This window comes from Dipodomys merriami, unplaced genomic scaffold (genome assembly GCF_024711535.1).
Source record: "Dipodomys merriami isolate MVZ:Mamm:240054 unplaced genomic scaffold, mDipMer1.0.p SCAF_12, whole genome shotgun sequence".
Lineage (NCBI taxonomy): Eukaryota > Metazoa > Chordata > Mammalia > Rodentia > Heteromyidae > Dipodomys > Dipodomys merriami.
In genome coordinates this window covers 18,341,894-18,368,459 of record NW_027202493.1, presented here as the reverse complement: position 1 = coordinate 18,368,459, position 26,566 = coordinate 18,341,894, and the positions used below count along the sequence as shown (strand labels likewise).

Below are 26,566 nucleotides of genomic sequence, written 5' to 3'. Positions count from 1 at the left end.
TAGGCAGGAGTGGGTGGCTGTCATAAAAGCAGCCTCAAGAAGCAAATAGCTACAAGTGTAATGAACTCTTAGAGTAACTGTGGACGGATGCACACCTCAGGGTCTCCGTGAGCTTCAGATACAGAATTCAAAATCACTCAGTGGCTAAGGTCCACAGAGCTTTGCTGATTGTAACAGGCTCATGCCTTCCTGGCTACTCAGAAGACCCTAAGATGCGAAAATTCAAATTGGAAGCTAGCCTAGGCAGAAAAGTCTTGGAGACTTTTAATCTTCAATTAGCCAGCAAAAAGCCAGATGTGGAACTGTGGTCCAAGTAGTAGAGCACCATCCCTGGAAACAGGACAGTACCCAGGCTCTGAGTTCAAGCCCCAGCACTGGCACAAAGAAAAATAAAAGAGTGTGAGTACTCCTTTTGAAAAGCACCTACTATGTTATTTATAGTGTCCAGTGGTATTTTAAACATGATTTTGGCTAGATGGTGAAACTCTTGGTCATTTTTTTTGGGGGGGGGGTCCGGTCGTGGGCCTGAACTCTGGGCCTGGGCGCTGTCCCTCAGCTCTTCAGCTCAAGGCTAGCCTCTACCACTTGAGCCACAGCGCCACTTCCGACTTTTTTCTTTTTACTTATGTGGTGCTGAGGAATCGAACCCTGGGCCTCAGGCATGCAAGGCAAGCGCTCTACCACTGAGCCACCCTCCCAGCCCCACTCTTGTCATTTTGTAAAGAACTATCAGGCATAGGTGACACTTGAGGGAATTATCATGCAGCTTGGAGACTCAATTCTTCAACATGTATAGAAACAACAAAGCCATAGTATTATGAATAAAGTGGTCTACAATTCAGCGGGCTTTCCCATGATTGGCTACAATGTAGCTCTGGGAACACTGGCATAGTTCAGTCTCTGTCTTCTACTTCTCTTCTTTTTGACTGCTTTAATCTTAGTAGAGCAATACAAATTCTTTACTTAAGGTCTATGAAATCTGAAATTGCTGGCACTTAACAGCATTTAAGAGACAGCTACTAATGTGTTAGAGATGTTTACATAAACACATCAGCATAGATGCTGAATTTCTTTTTACTTTCTATACTTAGACCTACTTCAAAGACAACTTGAGGTAATGTCATTGAGAATCTTTGGAGTTATGGAATCTTTCTTTCTTTCTTTTTTTTTTTTGCTTATGTGGTGCTGAGGAATCGAATCCAGGGCCTCAGGCATGCAAGGCAAGCGCTTTACCACTGAGCCACTTTCCCAGCCCCGTTATGGAATCTTTCTAAACAGACTCACAATCCTTTAGCGAATTATATATCTCAAGCCTTTAGCTCAAAGAGGGTTTTACCAAACATCAAGGAGCATGCTCACGATGGTGCACACTTTTAGTCTCAGCTACTAAGAAGGCTAAAACAGGATGATCTCTTGAGCCCAAGAGTTTGAGGCCAATAAAGGCAATGTAGAGAGAATCCATTTCAAAAACCAAGACTGATACCAAACCCAAACAAAATTCACTAAGGACATTGTGATTCTTCTACCTCAAGAGGTTCTGGGCTGCACATCCACAGATCTGATGGGAGATCTCACCCTTCAGATGGTCCTGTGGTATTGGAATAGAAGGAGGGCATCTAAATCTAGGTAATCCTAATCAACCCAATGAGCAGATTCTTTGCTATTTCAGCTTGTTTTTTAGTGCTGGCTAAGCTGGTATTGATGTTTCAAATATGCATTGCATTCCTTCCACTTTGCTAGAATCAATAAGAACAAACTAGCTATACAAAGAAATTTCATAAGTAAGTGATTTCTAAAGGAGATTTGTAACATTAGGATCATGTTAAAAAGTTCTTTTAACTTGTCCCTTCTCCTCGGATGGTTAAAAAAAAGTTGAAGTTGGAAGATCTTTACTTGCCACACAGAAAAATGAGTATTTTTCACTGTATTCTATAAGAATATTACACAACTAACTAGTAACTATTATAGGCTGTTTGGATATAAAATGAAGACAAAAGATCATGACAAAAAGATCATGACAAAAGAAGCTTTATCCCTAGCTAATTTTGCTATTTTTGAGAGGTGAGTGGATTTTGAGGGCTAATTACCATGATCAATGGATAGTCTGGAGGAAGTGATTATTGAGGGTGTGGTTTTGAAGGGTATATCTTTTTTTGTTTTTTGTCCGTAACCAACGTTTGAATTCAGGGCTTTGTGATTGTTTAGCTTTGTTTTCTTGGCTAGTACTCTACCACTTGGACTATGTCTCCAGCCTAGTCCTTTTCTTATTCTGGAGATGGTGTCCATTACTTTCCTGCTTGTGGTTGGCTTGGAACTGTGTCTGCTGATTCTTAGCCTGGGTAACTAGAATTACAGACATGAGCTACTAGTGTTCTGCAGAAGGGTATACCTCTTACCCCTCCTCTTCTTGTTTTCTCCTGTCATTCTCTCCTTCCTAGCTACAAGCAGAGCAGTTTTCTTCATCCATACCCTTCTACTTGAGGTATTAACTGCCTTACCACAGGCCCAAGGGAGTAGGGACCAACTTCCCTCAATTAAGCTTTATTTTCTTAGGTATTCTGTTTCAGTGACAGAAAAGCTAACTACTAAACAGGATATGATTTGGTGGGATGAACACTGATGGGCTCTTTGCAGATCAGAGCAATGTCAACAAGGTGACTGGACTACTCAAGTGGGTGCCAGTGCTGGGGCTCAGTGGTACCATCTTGGGCAGCATGCCTCAGAAACAAGCTTTTATGGGATACAAGACAGGTCTGTGATGACATCTCTTGTATCTCACAGGATACGGTAATCATACAGTAAGTCCTAGGCTGCCAGATATGTACAATAAAAGTTATTTTCATGGAGATTATATTGGATTCATGATCTAAAACCCAAAATTTAAAAAAAGGTGTTTAAGTATGGCATGTGTGCTTTTGGTTTGCATTGTACACATTCACACTAAATTGTAAGTCATATTAAAGTTTATTTAAAAATACAGGGTTACATTAGAAAGGATATTTTACAATAAAGCAGAAATAGCTTTTATTACAAATTCTAAAAAAGAATCCAACTTTATAAGTAAAAGGGAACCTTGATTATCATTCAAACATTATCTACTAAAAACTCTTCATATTTGTACAAGTCCAATGTATGTGCTGGCTGTTACAGACATAGAATTTCTATAGGTTTAGGCCTTAGGTAAGTAAATGATAACTAGTAATCAAACAATGGGGGCACTGCTAGCGGACAACTGAGTGTGGAATAAAGAAACCCACCCCGCTGGCAACACAAAGCGCATTACCAGCTGTGTCACGGCCACACACTTTGTGGCTTGAGGCTGCCTATGGCCATGCAGGAAGCAGCAAGCAGGCCCTCCTGCGCCACTTCCAAGAAGCAGCCACCTTTCCATAGCTGATGTTCCCTGGGCCTTCCTCAACTTGACACACTCAAGGGATATTTGGAATAGAGATTAAGTTAGTCCAGATGACCTTACTTTCATTTGAAGATTTTACTTCAAACCCTTTCCTAGCATTCTAATGATACACCAATGGGTCAGTATGGGTGCTCAATATTACAAGCTGCTCGACTCTGGAATCAGATTGGGGTGATGGTCATGATATCCACTGTCAGAGGTCACAGCAGTTCTTTATAGCCCAGAGATTGTGGCAGTGGCTCAGCCATGATGAATAATAGCCAGGTAGAGTGCCCCCTGTAAGTAGTATTGTCTTTTTTTTTCTTTTCTTTTTAATGTGCTAGTATTGGGGTTTGAATTCAGGGTCTTATACTCTCATTTAGCTGTTTTGCTCAAGGCTGGTACTCTACCACTTATGCCACAGCTCCACTTCTGACTTTCTGCTGGCTAACTGGTGACAAGAATCTCTGCCCAGGCTTGCTTTGAACTATGATTCTCACATCAGCTTCTGGAGTAGCTGGATTATAGGCATTCGAAGTAGACTTAGCCATAATAAAATTCATTTGAAACCAATAAGATTAAAATGTGTAAATACAAACAATGACAAATACTAGAAAAACCAATGTCCAAACCAACAATACAACAATAACAGATGAAGTCTCATAAAATCCAGAAATCAGGAAGCTATTTTTAAGTGTTTAAATATAATAAGAAAAAAACTAGTCTAAATACAAAGTCAAACAATCATATTTTCACATCTATATGACAAAAATATTACCCTTGCTGGCACTATTTACTATATAAACTTCACTATTTTCCCCTTGATACATAAGAAAATGTAAGAGAATTTCATAATGTAGGCAATATACAGAAAAAGGCACTGTTTGGCATTAGCAAAAAGGATAGCCCATTTCCCTCATCCCCTCCCAAATCCCCACACTAATTATGTACATTTTAATAGTAAATGATGAATACTCTTAACTTTGTCTTTTAAAGTCCTAAGGGATTTATTTATTTATTTACATATGCTGGTTCTGGGTCTTTATTTAATTCAGGACCTGAGCTTCTTTTGATCAAGGCTAGTGCTCTACCACTTGAGCCACAGCTCAACTTCTGGCTTTTTAGTAGTTTACTGGAGATTAAAGGGTCTCACAGACTTTCCTGCCCAAGCTATGCTGGCTTTGAACCACGATCTTCAGATATCAGCTTCCTGAGTAGTTCGGATTATAGGTATGAGCCACTATTGTCCTGTGGAAGTTTTTAAGGCTGTTATTTGAATCATATCAGGAGTCATCAATGAGCAACTTTGAAAGTGATGGAGAGCTGGAATCTTGGTGCTACTCATCATGTATTTTGTAATCTTGGAACATGCCCTGATTTAAAAAAATGACAACAAATCATTTATTTATAAACAGCTTTAAGAGGAGAGAAGAGGGATGGGAATGTGGCTTAGTGGTAGAGTGCTTGCCTAGCATGCATGAGGTCCGGGGTTCAATTCCTCAGTACTACCTAAAAGAAAAAGCCAGAAGTGGTGCTATGGCTCAAGTGGTAGAGTGCTAGCCTTGAGCAAAAGAAGCTCAGTGACAGTGCCCAGGCCCTGAGTTGGCAAAAAACAAAAAACAAAAAAAAAAGCAGAGAAGACGAGGTTCACCCTTTTTCTGTCATCATTAATTATTTCTCTTTCTTTTCCAGCTAAGTATTCAAATCATTTTAGAAAACAGTTTGGTGAAAATGGGCTCCAGTTCACAGTTTTTATTGAAAATTTCTTTTAAATTAATTCCTGAAAACAAGCAGGACTTGAAAAATAGTTTCACTAATACTTTTTCAAGAAGTTAAAAACATCTCTTATTAAAATTGAAAGAAGATAAATTCTTACCCCTTAAAAGCAAGGTAATTTGGTAACAGGCATCTTCTATCAACTGGGGGTGGTAATAGTGAAGTTTAGTTACCAGTGTTAGTTTCAATATTAGTTTTATATATCAACTGATACACATATAAAAATTACATTTTAATCTTAGTTTTGCTGACAATTTTATCTCTAGGGAAAAGTAATAATCCATGGTTTAGTAAATATTAAAGGTTCTACTATATTTTTCTAAAGTTTTTAGAAGAGTTTTTAGCTTGAGTTTGCAAAGCCATCTCCGTAAATGTAAGGTTGGTACTGCCTGTACCGGGGCTTAGACACAGGCCCTGGGTGCTGTCCTTTAGTCTTTTCTCCTAGCTCTTTGGTGCAAGACCACTTGAACCACAGTCCTACTTTCAGCTTTTTGGTGATTAACTAGTTGGGAGACAAGAGTCTTTTCTGCTTAGACCAGCTTTGAACCATGTACTCAGGTCTCAGACTTTTGAGTAGCTAGAATTACAGGCATGAGCTACTGGTACTAGCTTTTCTTTCTTTTTTAAAAATCAGAATATATTAATTGTACAAAAGGGTTTCCTTGTGAATTTTTGTCCATAATTTTAAGGGGTTTCATTAATCTATTTGGAGAGGACCTTATTTATGTTTGATGGATTATTAATCAAATCTCTACAAACATTTGGTGAACCTAAAATAAGTAAAAACCATGTTTTGTTCAAAGAGTTATAAATTCAAATATAGGAACAAAAAGGGGGAAAGAGCGGACATAGCACTGGCTGCTGCTAATAAGCACACCTCAGGGCAGGTGTGCTGAAAAGGTATAACAGAAACAAGTCAACAGAAACATCCCAATGTCCCCACCCTTACTCAGATTATGAAGCACCTGTTTCAATACATTAGAGTTCAGTGATTTAATATTAAAACATGATAAATACTTAAAGACTCTATAGAACATATAAAATTGTTGTATATTTTAAAATAGCTTAAAAACTAAAATATCTACCCATATAAAATATTATTTTTTCCCACAACAGTGGGTTTTAATCCACATAACAATATCACAACCAAAGCCCATCATAAACACAACTTACTTATACATTGACATCTGAAGGATGCACTTTGGCACCCAAAAAATACACACTCACCTATACATACGTAAATGTACTTACATACATACAAACACATATCTGTTTGAGTCTACACAGAAAACAAAAGGCCAGCATGATCCCTGACAAAGCCTTTCTCCACAGATACTTGTGTTTGTGAAGCGCTGGTAAAAAAAAAAAAAAAAGAATTAACTATACTCTGCTCCTAATTGGACACAGTAGGCACACAGTTTTAGCTGCCTATCACATTCTAAGTAAATTTCTTGATTTTGTTACAGTAAAAAGTTTAAATATTGTTCACATTTCTTGTGTGAACTGTCTGTTCTAGATTGATTACAGACAAAAGGAGTTCTCAGTGTACTGCTGTAACTAAGGATTTATGATCATGCTCACAGTCCTCATACAAATATATTACTCCTGGCTTATTCAACACCTCTTTCTCAACAAAATAGCAGTTAGTTAGAGAATTCTGGGCTTCAGATTTTATCATGTGCACCCTAGAAATCATGGAATGTCAGAAATGAGCTCTGTGTTAGGGATGCTACTCCACCAGCAGCCAGAGACTCTGGCTTTCTACCTATTCATTTCATACTTAGTCACAACAAACACATGGTCACAAAAAACAATTGCAAACTTGCTTTTAATGGCACCAAGAAGATAAATGACCTTTTAGAAGAACTGCCAGAGAATCATACAGGTCAACCAGTATGTTTGGTGACATTTACCATGGAATTCTGGGAGTGTCACCCACATGCCTCCAGTGTCATCTAATAAATCATTTAGTTATTTGTATAAAAATTAACTCATGAGGAGCAAAATAGACTGCACATAAATAATCCACCATCAGAAAATGCTATAAAGTAAAACACAGCAGAGAATCCTACACATAAAAATGTATTTAGTCACATATAAATGTTACTGTTTATAGCTTTAATTCAATTTAATTATATTAGCTTGCAGTAATCATGTTCTTAAGCAAAATATTTTTCTTTCTTTCTTTTTTTTTGGTCGGTTGTGGGGCCTGAACTCTGGGCCTGGGCGCTGTCCCTCAGCTCTTCAGCTCAAGGCTAGCGCTCTATCACAGCGCCAACTTCCAGGTTTTTCCTGCTTATGTGGTGCTGAGGAATCGAACCCAGGGCCTCATGCATGCAAGGCAAGCGCTCTACCACTGAGCCACCTTCCCAGCCCCTAGCAAAATATTTTTCTACTTATTGATGCAAATGTAGAGTATCAGAGCTTATTTTTAATAGATAGTGTGGACATTTAAAAGCAAATGAAATAAAAAGTGCTAAATGTCACATGGGTGGGGTAACCCTAAACATTTCTACATTGGGCTATTATTAATTAATTAATATTAATTTGGCACTTTAATATTTGAATGAGGAATTTTACATTCCTCCATCTTTTCCTCTTTTTTTTTTTTTTTTTTTTTGGTTGGCCATGGGGAATCTGGGCCTGGGTGCTGGGTGCTGTCCCTCAGCTCTTCAGCTCAAGTTGAGCACTCTACCACTTGAGCCACCACACCACTTCCAGTTTTCTGGTGGTTAATCAGAGATAAGAGTCTTACAGACTTTCCTGCCTGGGCTGGCTTTGAACCGTGAGCCTCAGATTTCAGCCTTCTGAGTAGCTAGGATTACAGGAGTGAGTCACTGGCGCCCAGCTCTTTTCCTCTTTTGTGTGCTATAAAAGTAGAAATTTCTATTTCATCCCTTCACATCCAGAATAAGGCAAAATACAGAAACAAAGGAGTGAATTCTGTGTGGTGAGGTTAAGAAAGCTAACTTGTGGTTAATGTTAAGTAATGGAAAAAGTATGATTCATTGTACCAGTTGTGCGAGTTGTGAGATTATACTGGCCTATTATAACTGACTTTTTTTTTTGCCAGTCCTATGCTTGAACTCAGGGCCTGGGTGCTACCCCTGAGTTTCTTTTTGCTCAAGGCTAGGGCTCTACTATGTGAGCCAAAGCTCCACTTCTGGCTGTTTTGGTAATTTAGTAGAGATAAAGAGTCCCATGGACTTTCCTGCCCAGACTGGCTTTGAACCATGATTTTCAGCTCCCAGCCTTCTGAGTAGCTAGGAGTACAGGCATGAGCCACCAGCACCAGGCTTGACTCTTTTTAAAAAAATAAACATGAAATCTAGTGTCTACTTGTCTGAGCGTATGTCTAAATTTTCAAGCACATCCTTGTCGCGACTATCTACACTTGCTTTTGGATCATAGGAACCACCTTCGTGCTCCAGATAGCTTTAGGGACCCCAGGAAATCAGGAAATCCTAGTACTCCCCTTGAGCTACTGGTTGGATGGTGGAGCTGTAGAACTCACAGCAGGTAGAGGAGTCACATTGCAGGGCTGTTAGTCCATAGACAAGTTACCAGGGATCCTACAGGGTAGAGTACAGGATGCTTTCTACTCTGTGTAGTACAGGAGAAATAAATGCTTCTACTGGCTAAGTTTTCATAAACGGTCATGCCAAATAGGGGAAAATGTATATTAAAGCCACTGCTGGCACCTATAACTTAAAAAGAAAAGGCTCATTTCTTCTCCCTTCCTCTTCCTCCTGACCAGTAACAGATGCCATAATGGCTAACTGCATTTCAAGCTTGCCTACTAGAGAAAAGCGACCACTGCCCAATTGCACAGGACATATGCAGAACACTTTCCCATTCAGTGATTTCCCTCTATTTTAGTATATGCAGCACATGCCACCCATTATGACAACACTGGAATAAAGATACACAATAATAGTACAACAACTAACTTTGTAACATTCAAGTTCCCAAGCATATACATACACACGCACACTCATACTAATTTGGGGGTATTCATCACTGAGGGAGATCAGGAGGCTCCCTTGGCCATATAATTCACCATCTGAGGAGATGCAGTCCAAACAAGAAAGTATAAATTAGGGTGAACTATGTGTGCAGCAAACCCATGACAATGCAACCTGATGACAACCTTCTGCAAGCGTTCACTCAGGGTAGGCAATGTAAGACTAGATCAGATCTGTTCTTGCAAGCATTAGCATTCACTTGTCTTTTCATGGAATATGAACGGTAAACTAAGATTTCTTTGGTGGTGGTCACTTGCTTGAATGGCAGACTTTTCTTCTGTTGCTGCATTAATGTTGTCTAAATAAGCATCTTCATCATCATCTTCATCCCTTGGGTTACCTTCCAGGCTGTGTCTAATGCCATAAGCAAAGTAAATCAGGAAACCTTTGTAGGGAGGAAAAAAAAATTCATGTTTTGGGCATGTCAGAACATAACTATTTGAAACAAATTTTTCGTTTTCTTTTGGTGGCTAGAGATACGAATCTCATTATACTTCCCTGCCTGGGCTGGCTTTGAACTGTGATCCTCAAATCTCAAGTCTCTTGAGTACCTGGGATTATAGGCATGAGCCACCAGTGCCCATAAATCTTAATATAGACATTAATATGAAAAAAATCATACATTACCGAAGTCAAACTAAGTAATATGCATATCCTATACAAGTGGTGCATTATCAGAGTATATAGTAAGGTTTTTGAAAAGCATATTCTATGGTAATGAAGGGAACAGGGACATGACTTCCACATGTCACTCTAACTAGGAAAGGACAAAAAGCTGGGTGCAAAATAACTGCTAACTGGGGAGCCAGGAGACAAAGAAGATAATTCCTTGGTCATAGTCATTTTGCCATGTTAAGGTAGCTTAGCTTTAGTTCATGTAGAACTAGGTGAGAATTCATTCCTCTCACCCACAAGTGAGAAAACAGAACCTGTGTGATTCTCCAAGGTTAATGGGAGATTTGAATTAAAATGGTATTTTAAGGGCTGGGAGATGGAGCTTAGTGCCTAGCAAGTGTAAGACCCTGGGTTGGATACCTAACGTTCAAAAATGAAAAAAAAAATGGTATCTAAAAACATCTAGAAAAGTGTTACAAATATCACAAACTGGGTTAGAAAGAATCTGAAAAAAAGCCTTTATTTCCAGAAATAGGGAAGAGAGGACTAGAGTTGAGAAAGCTAAATGCATTAAAAGACCTACCAAGTGCCATCCAAATGCTGAACCTGACCCAAGTATCTGCACTTAGCTGGACCATCAGGTAAATGTTCACCAGGATGCTCAATGCTGGCAAAAATGGTAAAAATGGAACCTAAGGAGGGAAAACATCTTTTGAACATACTCATGCTTTGAGTGCATATTTCCCCAAGATGGCAGCAATTAATTTCGCATACATACTACACTATACTGCATCAATAATCTTGTATCTCACAAAAAGGACAACTTGAATCAGACCATTCTTTTTCTAGAAACTGCTACAAGAATATAATTCAGATTATTTGTTGATGCTCCTGAACCAACAGATTTACTGAACCTGTTAATACCAAGATACAATTGGGCTTGTGGATCAGTTTAGTCCGGCATTTGCTGGTCTAGTTCAGACAATAATGAGATACTTCTGGAAATCTAGATATAGATATATCCCAGGCGATACTGTCACAAAGCACTGGCCTGTTGCTCGTTCTAATGGGGCACTGCTAGTGGACGGGGAATTGGTAGAGAAATATTCAAATTCATTCTCTCTCCCAAGCTCCGTCCTTCCCCTGTTCCTTTCTTTTCTCTTCTTGTTGTGAGGTATTGGGGTTTGAATGTAGGGCACAACAGGTACTCTTGCTAGGATTGAGCCACAGCCTCAGTCCTTTTTCCCTTTATTTATTTTTCAGGCAAGGTCTCTCATTTTGCCTATAGCCAGCCTGAGACTGCAATTCTCCAGCCTTAGACTGCAACCCTCCTACCCATACTGACTGTGTAGCATCACACCTGGATTATTTGTTGAGACAAGGATTTCACTAATTTCTTGTCTGGACTGGCCTAGAATCATGAGATGTCCTAATCTCTGCCTCTAAAATAGTTGGGATTACAGGTGTAAGTCACTATGCCTGGCCTGACATTAGATTTTAATTTTAGAAATTACTTAATTACTTTCTACCTATGACATATATAAATACTGTGCTAGGAGCACACTCCAGTATTTGAGAAGGTGAGTAAGACATCCAATGTGGAGAGAGAATATGGTGATCAAAAGGAACCTGTCCAAGTTTTGATAGTCTTATTCATTGGTTAACTTTGCTAGGCTCTCTGTCTCTGTCTCTCTGTCTCTCTTAAAGAAACAAATCAGAAAACTAACACACAGAGGAAGTATTTATACATATATACATATATATATATATATATAATATTTAGATCTCTAATTCTTATTCCATTTACCATAAAGGCTACTTTTTGCTGATTCTGTGGCTGCCTCCAAATGATGAGGATGATGGTGATGCAGAGAATAAGCAGCAGTGTGAGAAGAACAAGGCTCCAGGCCTCTAGCCTGGCAATTGCCTGGACTCCGTAAGTGGTCAGAATACTCAGGCCCAACACGAGAAATGCTGCGAAAGTAGGAGGTATAGAAGTCAGAGTCAGCAAACACACTTCCCTCAGCCTCCTCAGTTCTAATGGTCTAGAATGAAACAAGTTCTAATTCATATCTACTTTGCTAAAACTGGATTCTTCATTTTAATTGTGAAGAGATGGTCTTTTCCACTGACTTAAGAAACACTGCTTGTGTTCTTAGAGATGTCAACCACTACATACCTACTCTCAACTGCCTTGTGTCTGGGTTCTCATTTGCCATCCACAGACTATCAAATAGGTTGACAGACATTGTTCTGCCCTTTTGCTGCTTTTCAAATGAGAAATGGCAAGTCTGATTATTAAAACATAAATTCCTAATGAGGACAAATATGTGACCTTCACCTTGCGTCTGTATCTTAGGCAATGATATCACACTTTGCTAGGCTCTCTGTCTCTGTCTCTCTTAAAGAAACAATTCAGAAAACTAACACACAGAGGAAGTATTTATACATATACACATATATGTAATATTTTGAGGTCCCTTCTATTAGAGGTCCCTTCTTTTTGGTCTCAGAAACCTGCCCTTCCCCAGCTTCCCGATAATATTATACCATAAAGCTCCTTGAGAGCAAAGGACAACTGTCTTGATATCCCATGTTCCAGCAGAATGGCTAGTACACAGATTGTGCTCCATAAATCTATGGTCTTGGATCTATGCTCTTTGGTGAGCAAAGATGGATTTCCTATGTACCTCCAAACCCCATCAGGTTCTAATTCCAATACCAGCAGGTGCACTCAACTAAATCCTTTCACAAAGAGAGCATCTTAACAACTAACAAAGCATGCCAGTTTGTACTTCTGCTACTCTTACTGTTGAGAATTTCTTCCTTTCTTCTTCAATGACCAAGATATGATAAATGTCTCAGTAGTATAAACATGATCTGAACTACTACTGAGTCTGTAGGTATAACTCTGGCTAGGACTCAGGTTTCCTGCTAGCATATTTTAAAGCCTTTTTTGTCTTCTTTTGTACGTATTATACTGGCTCCACCTACACACATCTGTTGGGTCTTTGCAATATCTGTAGTGATGAAGACGTACCCAGAAATCCCACCAGAAAGCTCACGAGAGAAGCTGACTGCCGCGTAGGCAGAGCCGAGGGGCTGAGGAGGGTTCTTAGGCTGAAGCCCTGTTCTTGCAGCATGGTGACCTGGGAGTCACTTTTTGAACCTGCACTGTCACATGATCCCAGGCCTTCCTTTTCAGGGGAGTATTTAGGTTGCTCATAACATAAACCAGGCTGGTACCTAGGACAAATAAAAGTTTGTGTCTTTATTCCCAAATAGGCACTTGGCCCAAATGAAACAGACATGCTACAAAGTCACATTATGAATAATCAAGTGTCAATTCTCATAATTCTAATCCCACAGTATGCCGAGCCAGGCCACAACCCCTTTCAATAAACTATCTGCAGCTGTTCAGAATCTCCACAGATAGCCACTTAATTAGAAAGTTACACAAATCCCTTTCAATAAACTATCTGCAGCTTCTCTAAATCGCCACAGACAGCCACTTAATTATAAAGTTACACAATAGATGCAAAAATCAAAAGTAAAAACTACACCTATTACACTTTAAGGTGAGGCAACTGCGAAATAGGATGATTATGCCCCAAAAGAAAATGAAGATCCTGAAGGTGGTACAGTAACACTGGTTAACCATCAGCTACAGTGTAACATCATCTCTCTCTGGTTTGGGATCCAATAGCTTCACCACAGCCTGTCTCTAATGCCTCCTTTCCCTCAGCATTCCAACTGGACTCCTCCAGTTAATGCAGACAAGATCATCAAGTCACTCTGCTACCTCCCGACGACATACACATCACTTCTCTTCTTTAGCTTACAGTAACTCTTATAGCTTGTGTAATAATACATTAGCCTGCTTATCTCCTACTCTGTCCCAGTCTCCCCAATGCAGCTGCTTCTACTGAGTAGCTATCATTTATTTTACAAAGTAATATTTTCATTTTCCTTCCATATAAAGAAATATGTTCACTCAGAATAAATTCACAAAAGAGCAAAGAAGGAAATTAAAATCACCCACTACTCAGCATGCAGCACTATTAACATTGTGTATGTGTATTATTTCTTTATAAAAGTTTGTTATTTATAAGAGTTTGTGGCATTTAAATAAATTCAAAATGCTACATATAGCTTTATATCCTGAAAAGGACATATTTATCTCTATGAATATCATTTTGTTTGTTGTAGAAGAATCTTCTCTAAGCAGTCTCCTACATAAACTATTCTCCTAAATAGACAACTTTTTTTTTTTTTTTTTGGTCTGTTTTGGGGCCTGAACTCTGGGCCTGGGCTCTTCAGCTCAAGGCTAGCACTCTACTACTTGAGCCACAGTGCCACTTCTGGCTTTTTCTGCTTATGTGGTGCTGAGGAATGGAACCGAGGGCCTCATGCATGCAAGGCAAGCGCTCTACCACTAAGCCACCTTCCCTGCCCCAGACAATTATTTCTTTAACTAATTCCACAAAGATTTTTTTTTTTTTTGGTCCGGTTGTTGGGCCTGAACTCTGGGCCTGGGTGCTGTCCCTCAGCTCTTCAGCTCAAGGCTAGCGCTTTACCACTTGAGCCACAGCGCCACTTCCGGCTTTTTTTTTTCTTTTTACTTATGTGGTGTTGGGGAATCGAACCCAGGGCCTCATGCATGCAAGGCAAGCACTCTACCACTGAGCCACCTTCCCACCCCTCCACAAAGATTTTTATATTTATGTTTGCCTCTATCATTTCATCTTCAGGGTAAAGTCTTAGTACTAAAATATTGAGATATATAGTATTTTAATTCTCTATGCATTATAAAAATTTTAATTCTCTATGTATTATAAAAATAATTATACTTAATTATTTTGCTAAAGGCCCTATCTTCTTACACTTTCTATGGGTGTTTTGAATACACAGGGCCATTCACCTTGGTAATACTGCTAGCTCCCTGCCAGGAAGATGGTGAGCCCTCATTGTCTTTATTTCCTGTGCCGCACCTGACCCACCATTGGCAACTCACCTAAGAATGAGGACACAGGCTGCAACCAGAGAATAGGCCATGAGGGTGCCAATGGACATCATGTCCACAAGGGCCTTCAGGTCGAAAAGAAATGCCATCACAGCTATTGAGGGGGAAAGATGAAAGGAAATGTGAAGCCAAGGACCTCTGATAACATCTTATAGAATAGAATTAATCCCTTTAAAGTCAGAGACAGCTGACTCACATTTTCTCTTGTGGTACAATGGCAAATTAAAATCTACAAAGAATACCTCTCATAAGTTTTTAAGCTATTCTTTAAGTGATACCAACTGCCAGCATGACTTCAAAAACCTTTAGCTTTCTAGCAAGCACAAAATATATCTATTTTTATTGCTTAAAACATATTTGGCCAAAGAGTAAAAATGTGATTCGACAGAATACTATTCTCTGACATTTTCAGAAGAAAATGTTAAAAACAGTGGCTGTTCAGTTTTTTTTTTTTTTTGGGTCTGGTCGTGGGGCCTGAACTCTGGGCCTGGGTGCTGTCCCTCAGCTCTTCAGCTCAAGGCTAGTGCTCTACCACTTGAGCCACAGCTCCACTTATGACTTTTTTCTTTTTGCTTATGTGGTGCTGAGGAATCGAACCCAGGGCCTCAGGCATGCAAGGCAAGTGCTCTACCACTGAGCCACCTTCCCAGCCCCAGCTGTTCATTTTTTGAAATCATAAAAAGTTTCAGTTTTTATTACAGAAGGCATGCAATCATTTTAATTTCCATCTACATTATTATATCATATACCATTCAAATCTTTTTTTCATGCCTGTCTTGGGGCTTGAGCTCAGGGCCTAGGTGCTGTCCCTAAGCTTTTGTGCTCAAGGCTAGTCTTCAACTATTTGAGCCAAAGGTCCACTTCCAGCTTTTTGGTGGTCGTTTGGAGATAAAGAGTCTCATGGACTTTCCTGCCAAGGCTAGCTTCAAACTGAGATCCTCAAATCTCAGCCTTCTAAGTAGCTAGGATTACAGATGTAAGCCACTAGTGCCTAGCTACAACTCAAAAATTTTAGAGTAACTTTGACAATGTTATGTTTTACATAGAGACTAGACTAGATTCTACTGTGGTGAAAGCTACATATTCCAGATAGTCTAGTGAGATGTGAACAATCAGTTTTTGGTCCTGAACACCAAACCCTCAGCAGGAGGTAAAATACATTTTACTATTAAAATAAAAAAATATACTTTAATGTTAAGTAGATCATACTATATTCTATTTACATGATGTTCTTATCTCCTTGGCAAGTTTTATTTACCTATGGTTTTACTTTATCACCAAGGCAACGACTCCAAAAGACAAGAGAAATTGTTTTGCTTTATCAATGTAAAGTGGCCTAAATAAATAAACAATTTGACTATCTGTGACCCAAAATTCATATTCTGGCCATCTAGATTTATAGACAGGTTAACTTTTCAGGATTATAATCACATTACAGGGCATCTAAACCAACATCTCCCAATCCTGTTACAATAACACACCTTTTCCTTATACACTATACATCTCACTTTGAAAACCCTTCAGTATAGGGCTGGGAAGGTGGCTCAGTGGTAGAGTGCTTGACTAGTATGCACGAGGCCCTGGGTTCAATTCCTCAGCTCCACATAAGCAGAAAAAAAGTCAGAAGTGGTGCTGTGGCTCAAGTGGTAGAACACTAGTCTTGAGCTGAAGAGCTGAGGGACAGTGCCCAGACCCAGAGTTCAGGCCCCATGACTGACCAAAAGAAAACCCTTTAATATATTAAATTATTGAAACTTTAGATGCTTTGTAAGCATTATGGACAGTATAAAAAGGTATCCAGGAAAAGAAAAAGGATCAATTATTCATATAAGCTATCTGACCTAAGTTTAAAAAAAGTGTGAGAGTAAAAATAAACATGAAAGGAACATTAAAGCTGGCACTGGTGGCTCACGCCTGTAATCCTAGCTACTCTGGAGTCTGAGATTTGAGGATCATGGTTCAAAGTCAGCCCAGGCAGGAAAGTCCACGAGACTCTCATCTTCAAAACCAGAAGTCATGCTGTGGCTTAAGTGCTAGAGAGCTCCCCTTGAGCTGAAGAGCTCAGGGACAGGACTCAGGCCCAGCATTCAAGCCCCATGACTGACAAAAAAGAGGAAAAAAAAGGAGGATTAAAAAGCATTCCATTTAATTATCTTTAAAAATTTCAATCTTATTATTCTGTGAAATGACACCCTTTTTTAATGAAGGAGAAGGTTAAATTACTTGTAACTTTCTAAAATTCTGAATGCAAAGTAAAATGATTGGGAACTTTTAATTGGAGAAAGGAAAAGTTTTTAGGGACTAAATAAAATATATGATTCTTTGCCAAGAAACATTTATATTATGAGCTATTTTTGATATCATAATACAGTGTTAAATAATAATATGAGCTTAGGTCATCTGACACAATCTTCATCTTATGGAGACAAAAATATAAGCAAGAGAAAACAAGTGATTTAATCCTCTAAGACTCATCTCATTGAGTGTTAGACTTACTAGAAAATATTTGCAAAGTGAAGTTGTTTAGGCAAATATTTTCTGGTCCTGAAAAAAATCCCACTTCTTATTTAAACTAACTTCTTATTTAAACTAATTTACTTAAACTACACTAATTTCCCAACATCTTAGAGCCTCAACAAAATTAGCATTTTGATTTGAATTTCTATGTGAAGACTGGGTAATTTTTTTGTATATGGACAAAATCTGTCAAGGTCTTTCATTTGTTTCCTATAGCAGTACCTTTTAAGACCATTCTTAAAAATGGATAGCATCCCTGAAAGTTTCTACAAGTCAGAAATTTTCTGATCAAAAACACTTCACTGAGATGTTAAGGTATGCCAGAATGCAATCAGTCTGGATTGGATAACTAATTTACACATCCCATTTGCTGAAAGGATGACTAGGTTCCTAAGGGCTGGAGAGGACCTAAGTCTATATCTAAGCTACCTGCAATGTCCAAAAAAGAAAGATTACCACCACACTGGGCATCATGGTCAACTGTAAGTTATCTCTCTATGACAATTCTCATATTGGATAAGAATGGGTCAAGTTTAGCTATTCAAAAACTCTAGTCATTGGTTCTAAATTAGTATTTCCAAAGTTAAGTATAATTATTCAAGTAAAATTTCCTGAGTTACAACCCTACATGTATTTGTTAGAAGCCCAAATAATTAAAATAATGAAACAGTAGAAAATTCCATAGGATTGGTTAAGAATGAATTTCAGTATATCACCTTCACCACAATTGTCAGATGTTAATGCCAATAGTTGTAATTGTTCCATGATTGTGTTCTTAACTTACATGCAGAGCATGCAGGCCCTTTGTGTGAGTCCATGCATGCACACCAAACGTTCCAGTCCAATGTCGAAGCCTATGTGTATAAAGCTTACCAGAAATGACCCCAGCAGTCAGCGTGGCAGCAACAGGTGACTGCCTCTTACTCACTCTGGCAAGAAATCTAAACAGTAAGCCATCCCGAGCCATGGCAAACAGAATTCGGGGTAAAGGAAACATAGAGCCCAGAAGACTAGAACAGAAAAATTCATAATCCACATGTGAGTTATTTTAAATAGTACCCTAGAAAGCTATATATATAGGTAAAGACTGAACACATGCAGAACCAAAATGTTCACAACAGGATACAGTCACAAAGAAGTTATCACACTTAATGTACATCACACAATAGACACCCTAACTTGTTATTTTTTTTTTTCCAGAGACCTTTTTGGAAAAAAAATCCCCCTTTTCTTAATAAAAGTCAACTCTCTCTCACCTGCCACTGCACCGGATGATAAAGTAGCAATTATTGGTGTCTTCGTTTTGGAATTGATTTGAGCTAGACATTTGAAAAGCAACCCATCCTCCGCCATAGCATAGATTACCCGAGGCATTGGGAAAATGGATCCAAGAAGACTGAATAAAAAGCAAAGACATGCAGTATGGCAAACACATTCATGCAAGATTACACCCAGAATCAAAATAAGTAATTATGTAAAACTCAACACAGTAGCTGTGATTGTGAAGTCACATCATTTAAAAAATGCACTATCAATGGACATTTAAAAATGCCTGCTAATACGATTACTCATTCTGTTGCAGGTATTTGCCCAGCTAAATTATCAATACTGCACACCATTTGTATGTACCTATGATTATCACTGAATTAAAACACAGTAATTAAATTTTGTAAAAAGACAAACCAATATCATTAAGATATTTTAGTGGCAATAATTCAATAGATTAAGTTCTTAAATTAATATGTAATTAGCAAAGAAAGGAAGCAATTTTATCAGTCATTTCTTTTTTTAATAATAATGTATTTTTAGATTGCCATTATCTTGTTACATAGAATGATTAAATTATTAATTCCCAGCATCATAAGATGTAGTAAGAGGTTAAAAAAAATGAAGTTACTGTAAATTTAGAATGGGGAAGTAGCCACAATGAAAATTAGTAATAGTAATGTTTAACTAAATGATTTTTGCTTGAAATGTTTTTAATTACTGTGTTCACTAACTCTCATTTCATATATGACTATGTTGTGAGAAATAACTAAAATAAATGACATATTTTAAGGTCCAGTTTCTTTAGCTAAAAAAGCTGAACTGAAGTTGGCCAAAAGCAAATTTTTACCCACCCCTTCTTAAACCAAGGTGGCAGTGTCCTTACAGTTGAAACTTTTCAAACTATGCATAGTTCTTTAAAATAATCCCAATGACCAGTAGATGCTTAAGAAACATACATGGGTGACTGCTAACAGCCACTTAATAATATTTTGACTAGAAAATAAATCTAGGTGGATGAATTATGTTAAAAAAGATTTCAGACAAAAAGTTCAAGTAAAAAAATTAGTGATCAGGGATAGTCTCTTTATGAGACTATTCTACCATGTAGTAGGGTTTAAAACTAGAATAAAATGTCTTACTTATAATTATGCATTAATTGGAAATATGAGTAGTACACATTTCTGAGCTATAGTCTCAATGTATTAAAACAAACAGCTAGGGCTGGGAAGGTGGCTCAGTGGTAGAGCGCTTGCCTTGCATGCATGAGGCCCTGGGTTCGATTCCCCAGCACCACATAAGCAAAAAGAAAAAAAGCCGGAAGTGGTGCTGTGGCTCAAGTGGTAGAGCGCTAGCCTTGAGCTGAAGAGCTGAGGGACAGCGCCCAGGCCCAGAGTTCAGGCCCCACGACTGGACCAAAAAAATAAAATAAAATAAAATAAAATAAAAAATAAAACAAACAGCTACTGGAGATCTGAACACTTTTCCTATCAACATGATATGAATTTCTACTTCTAAGGTGAAAATAATACTTTCTGTTCTACAATGTTCATTCTCATTGGTGCTGAGAACAAAGTCTCAATGGTTCACAATAAAGAGAAGCTTTATATTTAAAAAATGGCACAGCATGCAGCTGTCATCTGTACAGAATCAGTATTAAAGAACAGAAAATGTACACAATATGGAAAGCATGTCTCAGACTGTCTGAAGCAATTTAAGTAACCCCAAACCATCTGAGAATCATACTAGCACAAGATCCCAAAGTGTTATAATGCATACATGATTGAATAAATGTGGTATAGATGTTTGTGCATCATTGTTACACATATTTCCACTAAAGCTCGGACCATCATTATCTTGAAAAATCTGAGGCTTAACTGATGGGGGAAATTTTTTTATCACTTCAGATTTTTACAGCAATTCTGGGCAAACAATTCAGTGAGAACACAGCTGCGTAATATGTTCCTCATGTTAAGATATTTTTAGAATACAAGTAATATTGTGGAAGATGTTGGAGATCAAACCTTGCACATGCTAGACAAGCAGTCTACCACTGAGCTACACCCACAGCCCACAAAAGCAATTTTTTTTCAGACATTGATACACTTTGGAGAAACCCAAACAGCTCCTGCTCAAAGACAATGTGATGTACCTTGTTGACAATGCACACAGGGAGCCTGCAGCAACCACATACTTGGCAGGACCCCATCCAACGTACTCAAATGCCACAGGAAGGGGACTTTTCTCATTGAGGAGGTAGTATGGCATCATAAGTGTCAAAGCTGCAGAGACCCCAAAATAGGCCATAAAGCAAACAAGTAAAGAAGTCACTATTCCAATAGGAATAGCCTTCTGGGGATTCCGAACTTCTTCACCTGAAGAAACATAAACAAAAGATTTGCGTGTTTAATAAATCGTTACTAGCTAAAGAATTTAATGTGAATCACAATCTTCCTCTCCTCCAAGGTCATTCTACTTGGCTTTGGTCCCTTCTGTTTCCTTAGCTTGATCTATTTATTTTACATGAAATTTCTCTTCTCTCTTTGAAGTTACTTTTCCATTAACATATGTATCCAATTCCCAGTGGGAAGTATTCCAGTAAGTCAGTTTCCCATTTCCAGAGGGAAAAAAACCATCAACACTCAAGTGTTTGGAGAGAGGACAGCAGAGTCAGTGACTGCTGAGGCACTCTGTAGGCCCTCAGACACCCAAGCTTCAGAGCAACTTATTTTGTCTATTTATGTGAAACTCTAGATTTGGGAAGAAACAGAATTCTTTGTCTCCTAATAAGATTGATGTTTAAAGAACTCCAAACATGGTCAATAGTAAGGCTATACAATGATAAGAACTCAGTGAGACAGGCAATAGTTCTTTGTTGTTCTAGATAAACAGAAAAGAACAAGACACTGTCTGAATAAAGATATTCTAAAAAGAAAAGCATCTGGAAGTGACAGCCCTTCCAGACAGCTTAGGACAGCAATTATGACCTCAATCAAAATATATATCATGTATGTTTGTTATCATAGGGGATCTTGGTAATCCCTGAGCAGTAGGTACTGCTCTCCTGGTTTTGCCAATATGGAAACGAAGGCTCAGATAGCCAACATATTTTTTTAAATCAATATAGCTGGTATAACAAGAGGATCTGGAACTGCCATCTTTTTTATTCCAGTTTCTGCCCTGTGTCCTTGACCCTTTGCTGTCTGTCAATTCTGTGTTCCTGTGATAAAAAGGAATACTCCTTTCTTGTACTTATTGCTGAGGTACTGCTCTTACCGGTTGTTGCAATGCAGTCAAACCCCACAAAGGCATAAAAGCACGTTGCAGCACCAGCCAATGTTCCTGCAAAGCCATAAGGCATAAAGCCACCAGCTCCATAGATACTTGTCCCGTTTTCAGAAGGTGGCTCCCTGAGGAAGAAAGGGAACACACTGAAAGACATTTTCTTAGAAACCTACTCCTTTTAGAGATTTGTCTCTGTACATCCTTGCAAGACTATGGTGTTCATCAGCTTTTACAGGATGATCTATATCTATATCTATATATCTATGTCTATATAACTGAAACTATTCTCTCACTCTTAGAGAATGTGCTAGGTAGAGTCCTTCAAATGTCCCTCTGTGTTACCAACATCTACATAGAAGTTGACCAATAGCAAATACAGAAGACCCAGAACCACTTTGTATGGAATTCACATGCAGGCAGGGTTTTAAGAATACAGTTCCCGGGGGCTGGGAAGGTGGCTCAGTGGTAGAGCGCTTGCCTTGCATGCCTGAGGCCCTGGGTTCGATTCCTCAGTACCACATAAGCAAAAAGAAAAAAGCTGGAAGTGGCGCCGTGGCTCAAGTGATAGAGCGCTAACCTTGAGCTGAAGAGCTGAGGGGCAGCGCCCAGGCCCAGAGTTCAGGCCCTACGACTGGACCCCCCCCCAAAAAAAAAAAAAAAGAAAAAGAATACAGTTCCCACATGTAGACCATGCTCTGTGATAAGGTAAGAATTCCTATAAGAATTCATTTTTGTAGCTCAAGTGGTAGAGTGTTGGCTTAACAAGTATAAGGCACTGAGTTCAACCCTCAGACCTATCAAAAAAAGTCTTCTGGGCACCAGTGGCTCATGCCTGTAATACTAGCTACTCAGGAGGCTGAGCCAGCCCGGGCAGGAAAGTCCATGAAACTCTTATCACCAATTAACTATCCCAAAAATGCTGGAAGCAGAACTGTGGCTCAAATGGTAGAATGCTACCCTTGAGCAAAAAAAGCTCAGGGATAGTGCCCAGGCACTGAGTTCAAGCCCCAAGGTTGGCATACACACATACACAAATCCAGTTTTCAACCTATAAACTAGAAAATAAGGCAGACAGAGTGCACATCTTTAAAGTTCACTATGAACACAGCTAAAAAGAAAAACAAAAATTTCTATACTTGATTAATATTGGTAAAGTTGAATATTTTATTTCATGTATAAAAACTAGAAAATTAGCAAAAAAAAGAATGAGAGAGTCTTGAGAAAGGCCAGAAAAGTACATCCTGGGTGAAAAAGCCTCCCCCCCCCAAAAAAAACCCTTAAAACCAAACCAAACCAAAAAATATAATCAGAACACCATTTTTCTTCATTAGAATGATTATAAACAACACAAGTAAAAGAAAACATGTGCCATATTCTGTGCAACAGCTATTTTTGTATTCTCTCTGTTTTTGTAAATAATAGCATTCTTCAAAGCATAAGGCCTGAAAGATGACTAAAAGACTGAAAGCACGCAATACAACTAGATAGTGATACTAAAAGTGATAAAGGATGCACAATTCAGTGCCAGTCCTTGTTAATTAGACGTGGCCAACTATTAGGGAGAAAAGATAATGCTCCCGCAGTGGTTAAGCTTGCCCCTGCCTTCCCCAAACCTAGAGCAGAGGTTGAGTTTGGGAGCCAACAGCCGCACAGCTTCTCACAGAGGCTCAACAGGGAGCACACCTTCAGAGGAGGCTTAGCATAGAAAGCCCTTCAAAAAGGTCTTAGGTTGAGAACCATTGCTCTAGAGAAAACTTTCAAGTATAAAGTATACTCTTAAAACATTTTTTAAAAAGAGAGGATGAAAAAAAAAGCCCAAATATTTTACCTGGCACTGGCAGATAGATTTTTGAGGAACTCTTCACTAATCTTCCAGTTAGCCACATTTCCCTTCACAAACCCAGCAATCATTACAAAGAGAAGGACCAGGATATTAATAGCTGTGAAGAATTTGTTCACCCAAGCAGACTCTTTTACTCCAAAAGATAAAAGGCCTATAGCAAAACAAGGTATTTAAAAATTTCATCTATAGAGAAGGCAAATGTATACAGAGAAAAATTAGACTTCTTGTACTTAACTTCCACATATCTATTTATATTGCTGATTATTACTATCATTATTATTAGTTATTATAGTTATTAGTTATCTAATTGTAAAATAATGTCTTGTAAAGACACCAACTTGATTTCTAGAGGCAGATTATACTTGGTCAGGAGATTCTACCATTCATAAGAAGTATATTAAATCTAGTAAATGGCTACTATTACCGTTACAGTTAGATATAAAGCAATGTTTAATTTCAATCAAATATTGTTCTAGGGCTGGGAAGGTGGCTCAGTGGTAGAGCGCTTGCCTTGCATGCATGAGGCCCTGGGTTCGATTCCTCAGCACCACATAAGCAAAAAAGAAAAAAACCAGAAGTGGCGCTGTGGCTCAAGTGGTAGAGCACTAGCCTTGAGCTGAAGAGCTGAGGGACAACACCCAGGCCCAGAGTTCAGGACCCACAACCAGACCAAAAAAAAAAAAATATTGTTTTAAAAAGTTAGCTCACAGCTAATACGAAGTTCAATCATGTGTATCCTGTGTGTCTACTGAACATATAAGAGAAAATAATATAATTCTTGAAGGTCATATAAAAACAGTTCTTTGTTAAATATAGAATCATTTCAATAGCTTTTTTTAATGTTCCAATTATAAAAATCTCCTATTCAAGTAATCTGAAGACACCAAAACAGTATGAAGAGTCAAGGTCAACCTGCATGTGCAAACACATGCACATATTTCCATGTTGACAAATATAAAATACATAACTTCATTTCTGAACAACTGAATAAATAATTACTATATATAGGAGATACTTTAATCCCTTATTTAAAATAGGCCACTGTTGGTTTTTATAAATAGCATGACATCATCCTTTTTTAAAAACTTATGAAGACATGATAGGACTTTTTAAACTAGTTGTCCAGGGTAACAAGTACAGAAACATCATCATCCTTTTATAAACAACTTTCTAATCCTTCCTCCCTCCCTCTCTCCCTCCTTCCTTCCTCTCTGGCTCCCTCCCTCCCTCTCTCCCTCTCTTTCTCTGCACCACTTCTGGTTTTTCTGGTGGTTAGTTGGAGATAAAGAGTCTCCCGAACTTTCCTGCTGGGGCTGGCTTTGAACCATGATCCTCAGATCTCAGCCTCCTGAGTAGCTAGGATTACAGGTGTTAACCAAGAGCGCCTGGCTCTAATTGTTTCTTTACCATAATTTTCTCCAAGTTAATATGCAGGGCTCTGGTTCACCTTGTCAATATAGTCTACAAGTAGTTTGATCTAATTAACATTTTATTAAATTTAAACTTGAGTTAGTTTTTTCTTCTAGGATGTTCGTGTTCATAGTGATTTATTTATATATCAATGTGGCAAGAGTTCTGGTCTAGTTATAAGTTGGTAACTATATTAGTGACACAAAGCAAAGCTATAGGATCAGCACAATTACTGACTCTGCAATTGTTGGTTAAAGGCCTCTGCTACTTACATCCTTGGGAGCATAATACAACTATTGACATTTTTTTCTTTATTCTCTTGGTTCTTTCTTAATTAAGTATCTAATCTGAAGACTATATATGCTTCTCTTTTCCTTTAATAAAACAATAGTTTCAGTTGACAGTGCTACAATATGAATATAATAGAAGATTTTGTTTTCAAAGAATCTAAAAACAAAGTTATAAACTTACACTCTATTTAAAGGAAAGGTATGAAGGTGAACAAGAGGTCAAATGATACAGGTTATGGCCTGAGACTTAGGTATGCCATGGAATATAAGAGTTCTAAACCAGGCACTAGTGGCTTACTCCTGTAATCCTAACTACTCAGGAGGCTAAGATCTGAGGATTGTGGTTCAAAGCCAGCCCAAGCAGGAAAGTTTGTGAGACTCTTATACGCTAATTAACCACCAGAGAAACAGAAGTAGCACTGTGGCTCAAGTCATAGAGTGCTCACCTTGAGCTGAAGAGCTGAAGGACAGCGCCCAGGCCCAGAGTTCAAGCCCCATGACTGACCAAAACAAACAAACAAACAAACAAACTAAACCAAAAACAGTTCTAAACATGTGTCATAGCTACCTACTTTTCACCATTGAGAACTTACAGCTTAATATTTTAAGTTTGTTGAAGACACTCTAAATAAAATATAACATGATATATAGAAACAGCTATGTTCTTTAGAAATCAACCAAATCAAAATGTATCATTTAATGAAAAACAGTGGATGCAATTTTTTTCTTGATATTAAAAGGAAAACATTTGGACCAAGTTTGTTCATATTCCTGTCCCTATCCCTGTATTTTAGTCAATTTTTTAAAAAGTAAGGCTATTTAAAAAACTATATTATTTTTTCAGCTAAAGACTTCCTTCACATCCTTTTAATCAAAAGAGAAAAATATTAAAGACAAGGCTGTATATAGCAAAGCAAGGATGCCTGGGCACCAGTGGCTCATACTTATAATCCTAGCTACTCAGGAGGTGAGATGTGAGGATTGAAGACAACCTGGGCCTACAAATCCTCATGACCCTATCTCTAATCCGCAGAATGCCAGAAATGGCAGTGTGGCTCACATATAGCACTATCTGAGTGAAAAATCTGAAAAGAGCTCCAGGCTCTGAGTTCAAGCCCTGGT

General features: G+C 38.4%; 1 protein-coding gene across 2 annotated transcripts in view; it reads right to left on the bottom strand.

Moving 5' to 3' along the window:
* Positions 1 to 3,703: 3,703 nt before the first annotated feature.
* Positions 3,704 to 26,566, bottom strand: part of Slc7a2 (solute carrier family 7 member 2) — a 67,871-nt gene continuing 45,008 nt past the window's right edge. The window contains exons 5-13 of one of the 2 annotated variants that reach the window (XM_070016320.1): positions 23,730 to 23,895; positions 21,893 to 22,026; positions 20,769 to 20,991; positions 18,224 to 18,360; positions 14,825 to 14,927; positions 12,851 to 13,056; positions 11,618 to 11,784; positions 10,394 to 10,502; positions 3,704 to 9,580 (exon numbers count right to left, since the gene is read on the bottom strand). In XM_070016320.1, coding sequence (XP_069872421.1) covers positions 9,384 to 9,580; positions 10,394 to 10,502; positions 11,618 to 11,784; positions 12,851 to 13,056; positions 14,825 to 14,927; positions 18,224 to 18,360; positions 20,769 to 20,991; positions 21,893 to 22,026; positions 23,730 to 23,895 — 1,442 coding nt within the window. In that variant the 3' untranslated portion in view covers positions 3,704 to 9,383. Of the gene's footprint in view, positions 9,581 to 10,393; positions 10,503 to 11,617; positions 11,785 to 12,850; positions 13,057 to 14,824; positions 14,928 to 18,223; positions 18,361 to 18,606; positions 18,747 to 20,768; positions 20,992 to 21,892; positions 22,027 to 23,729; positions 23,896 to 26,566 lie in introns of both variants that reach the window. The other variant, XM_070016319.1, reaches the window with a different exon arrangement.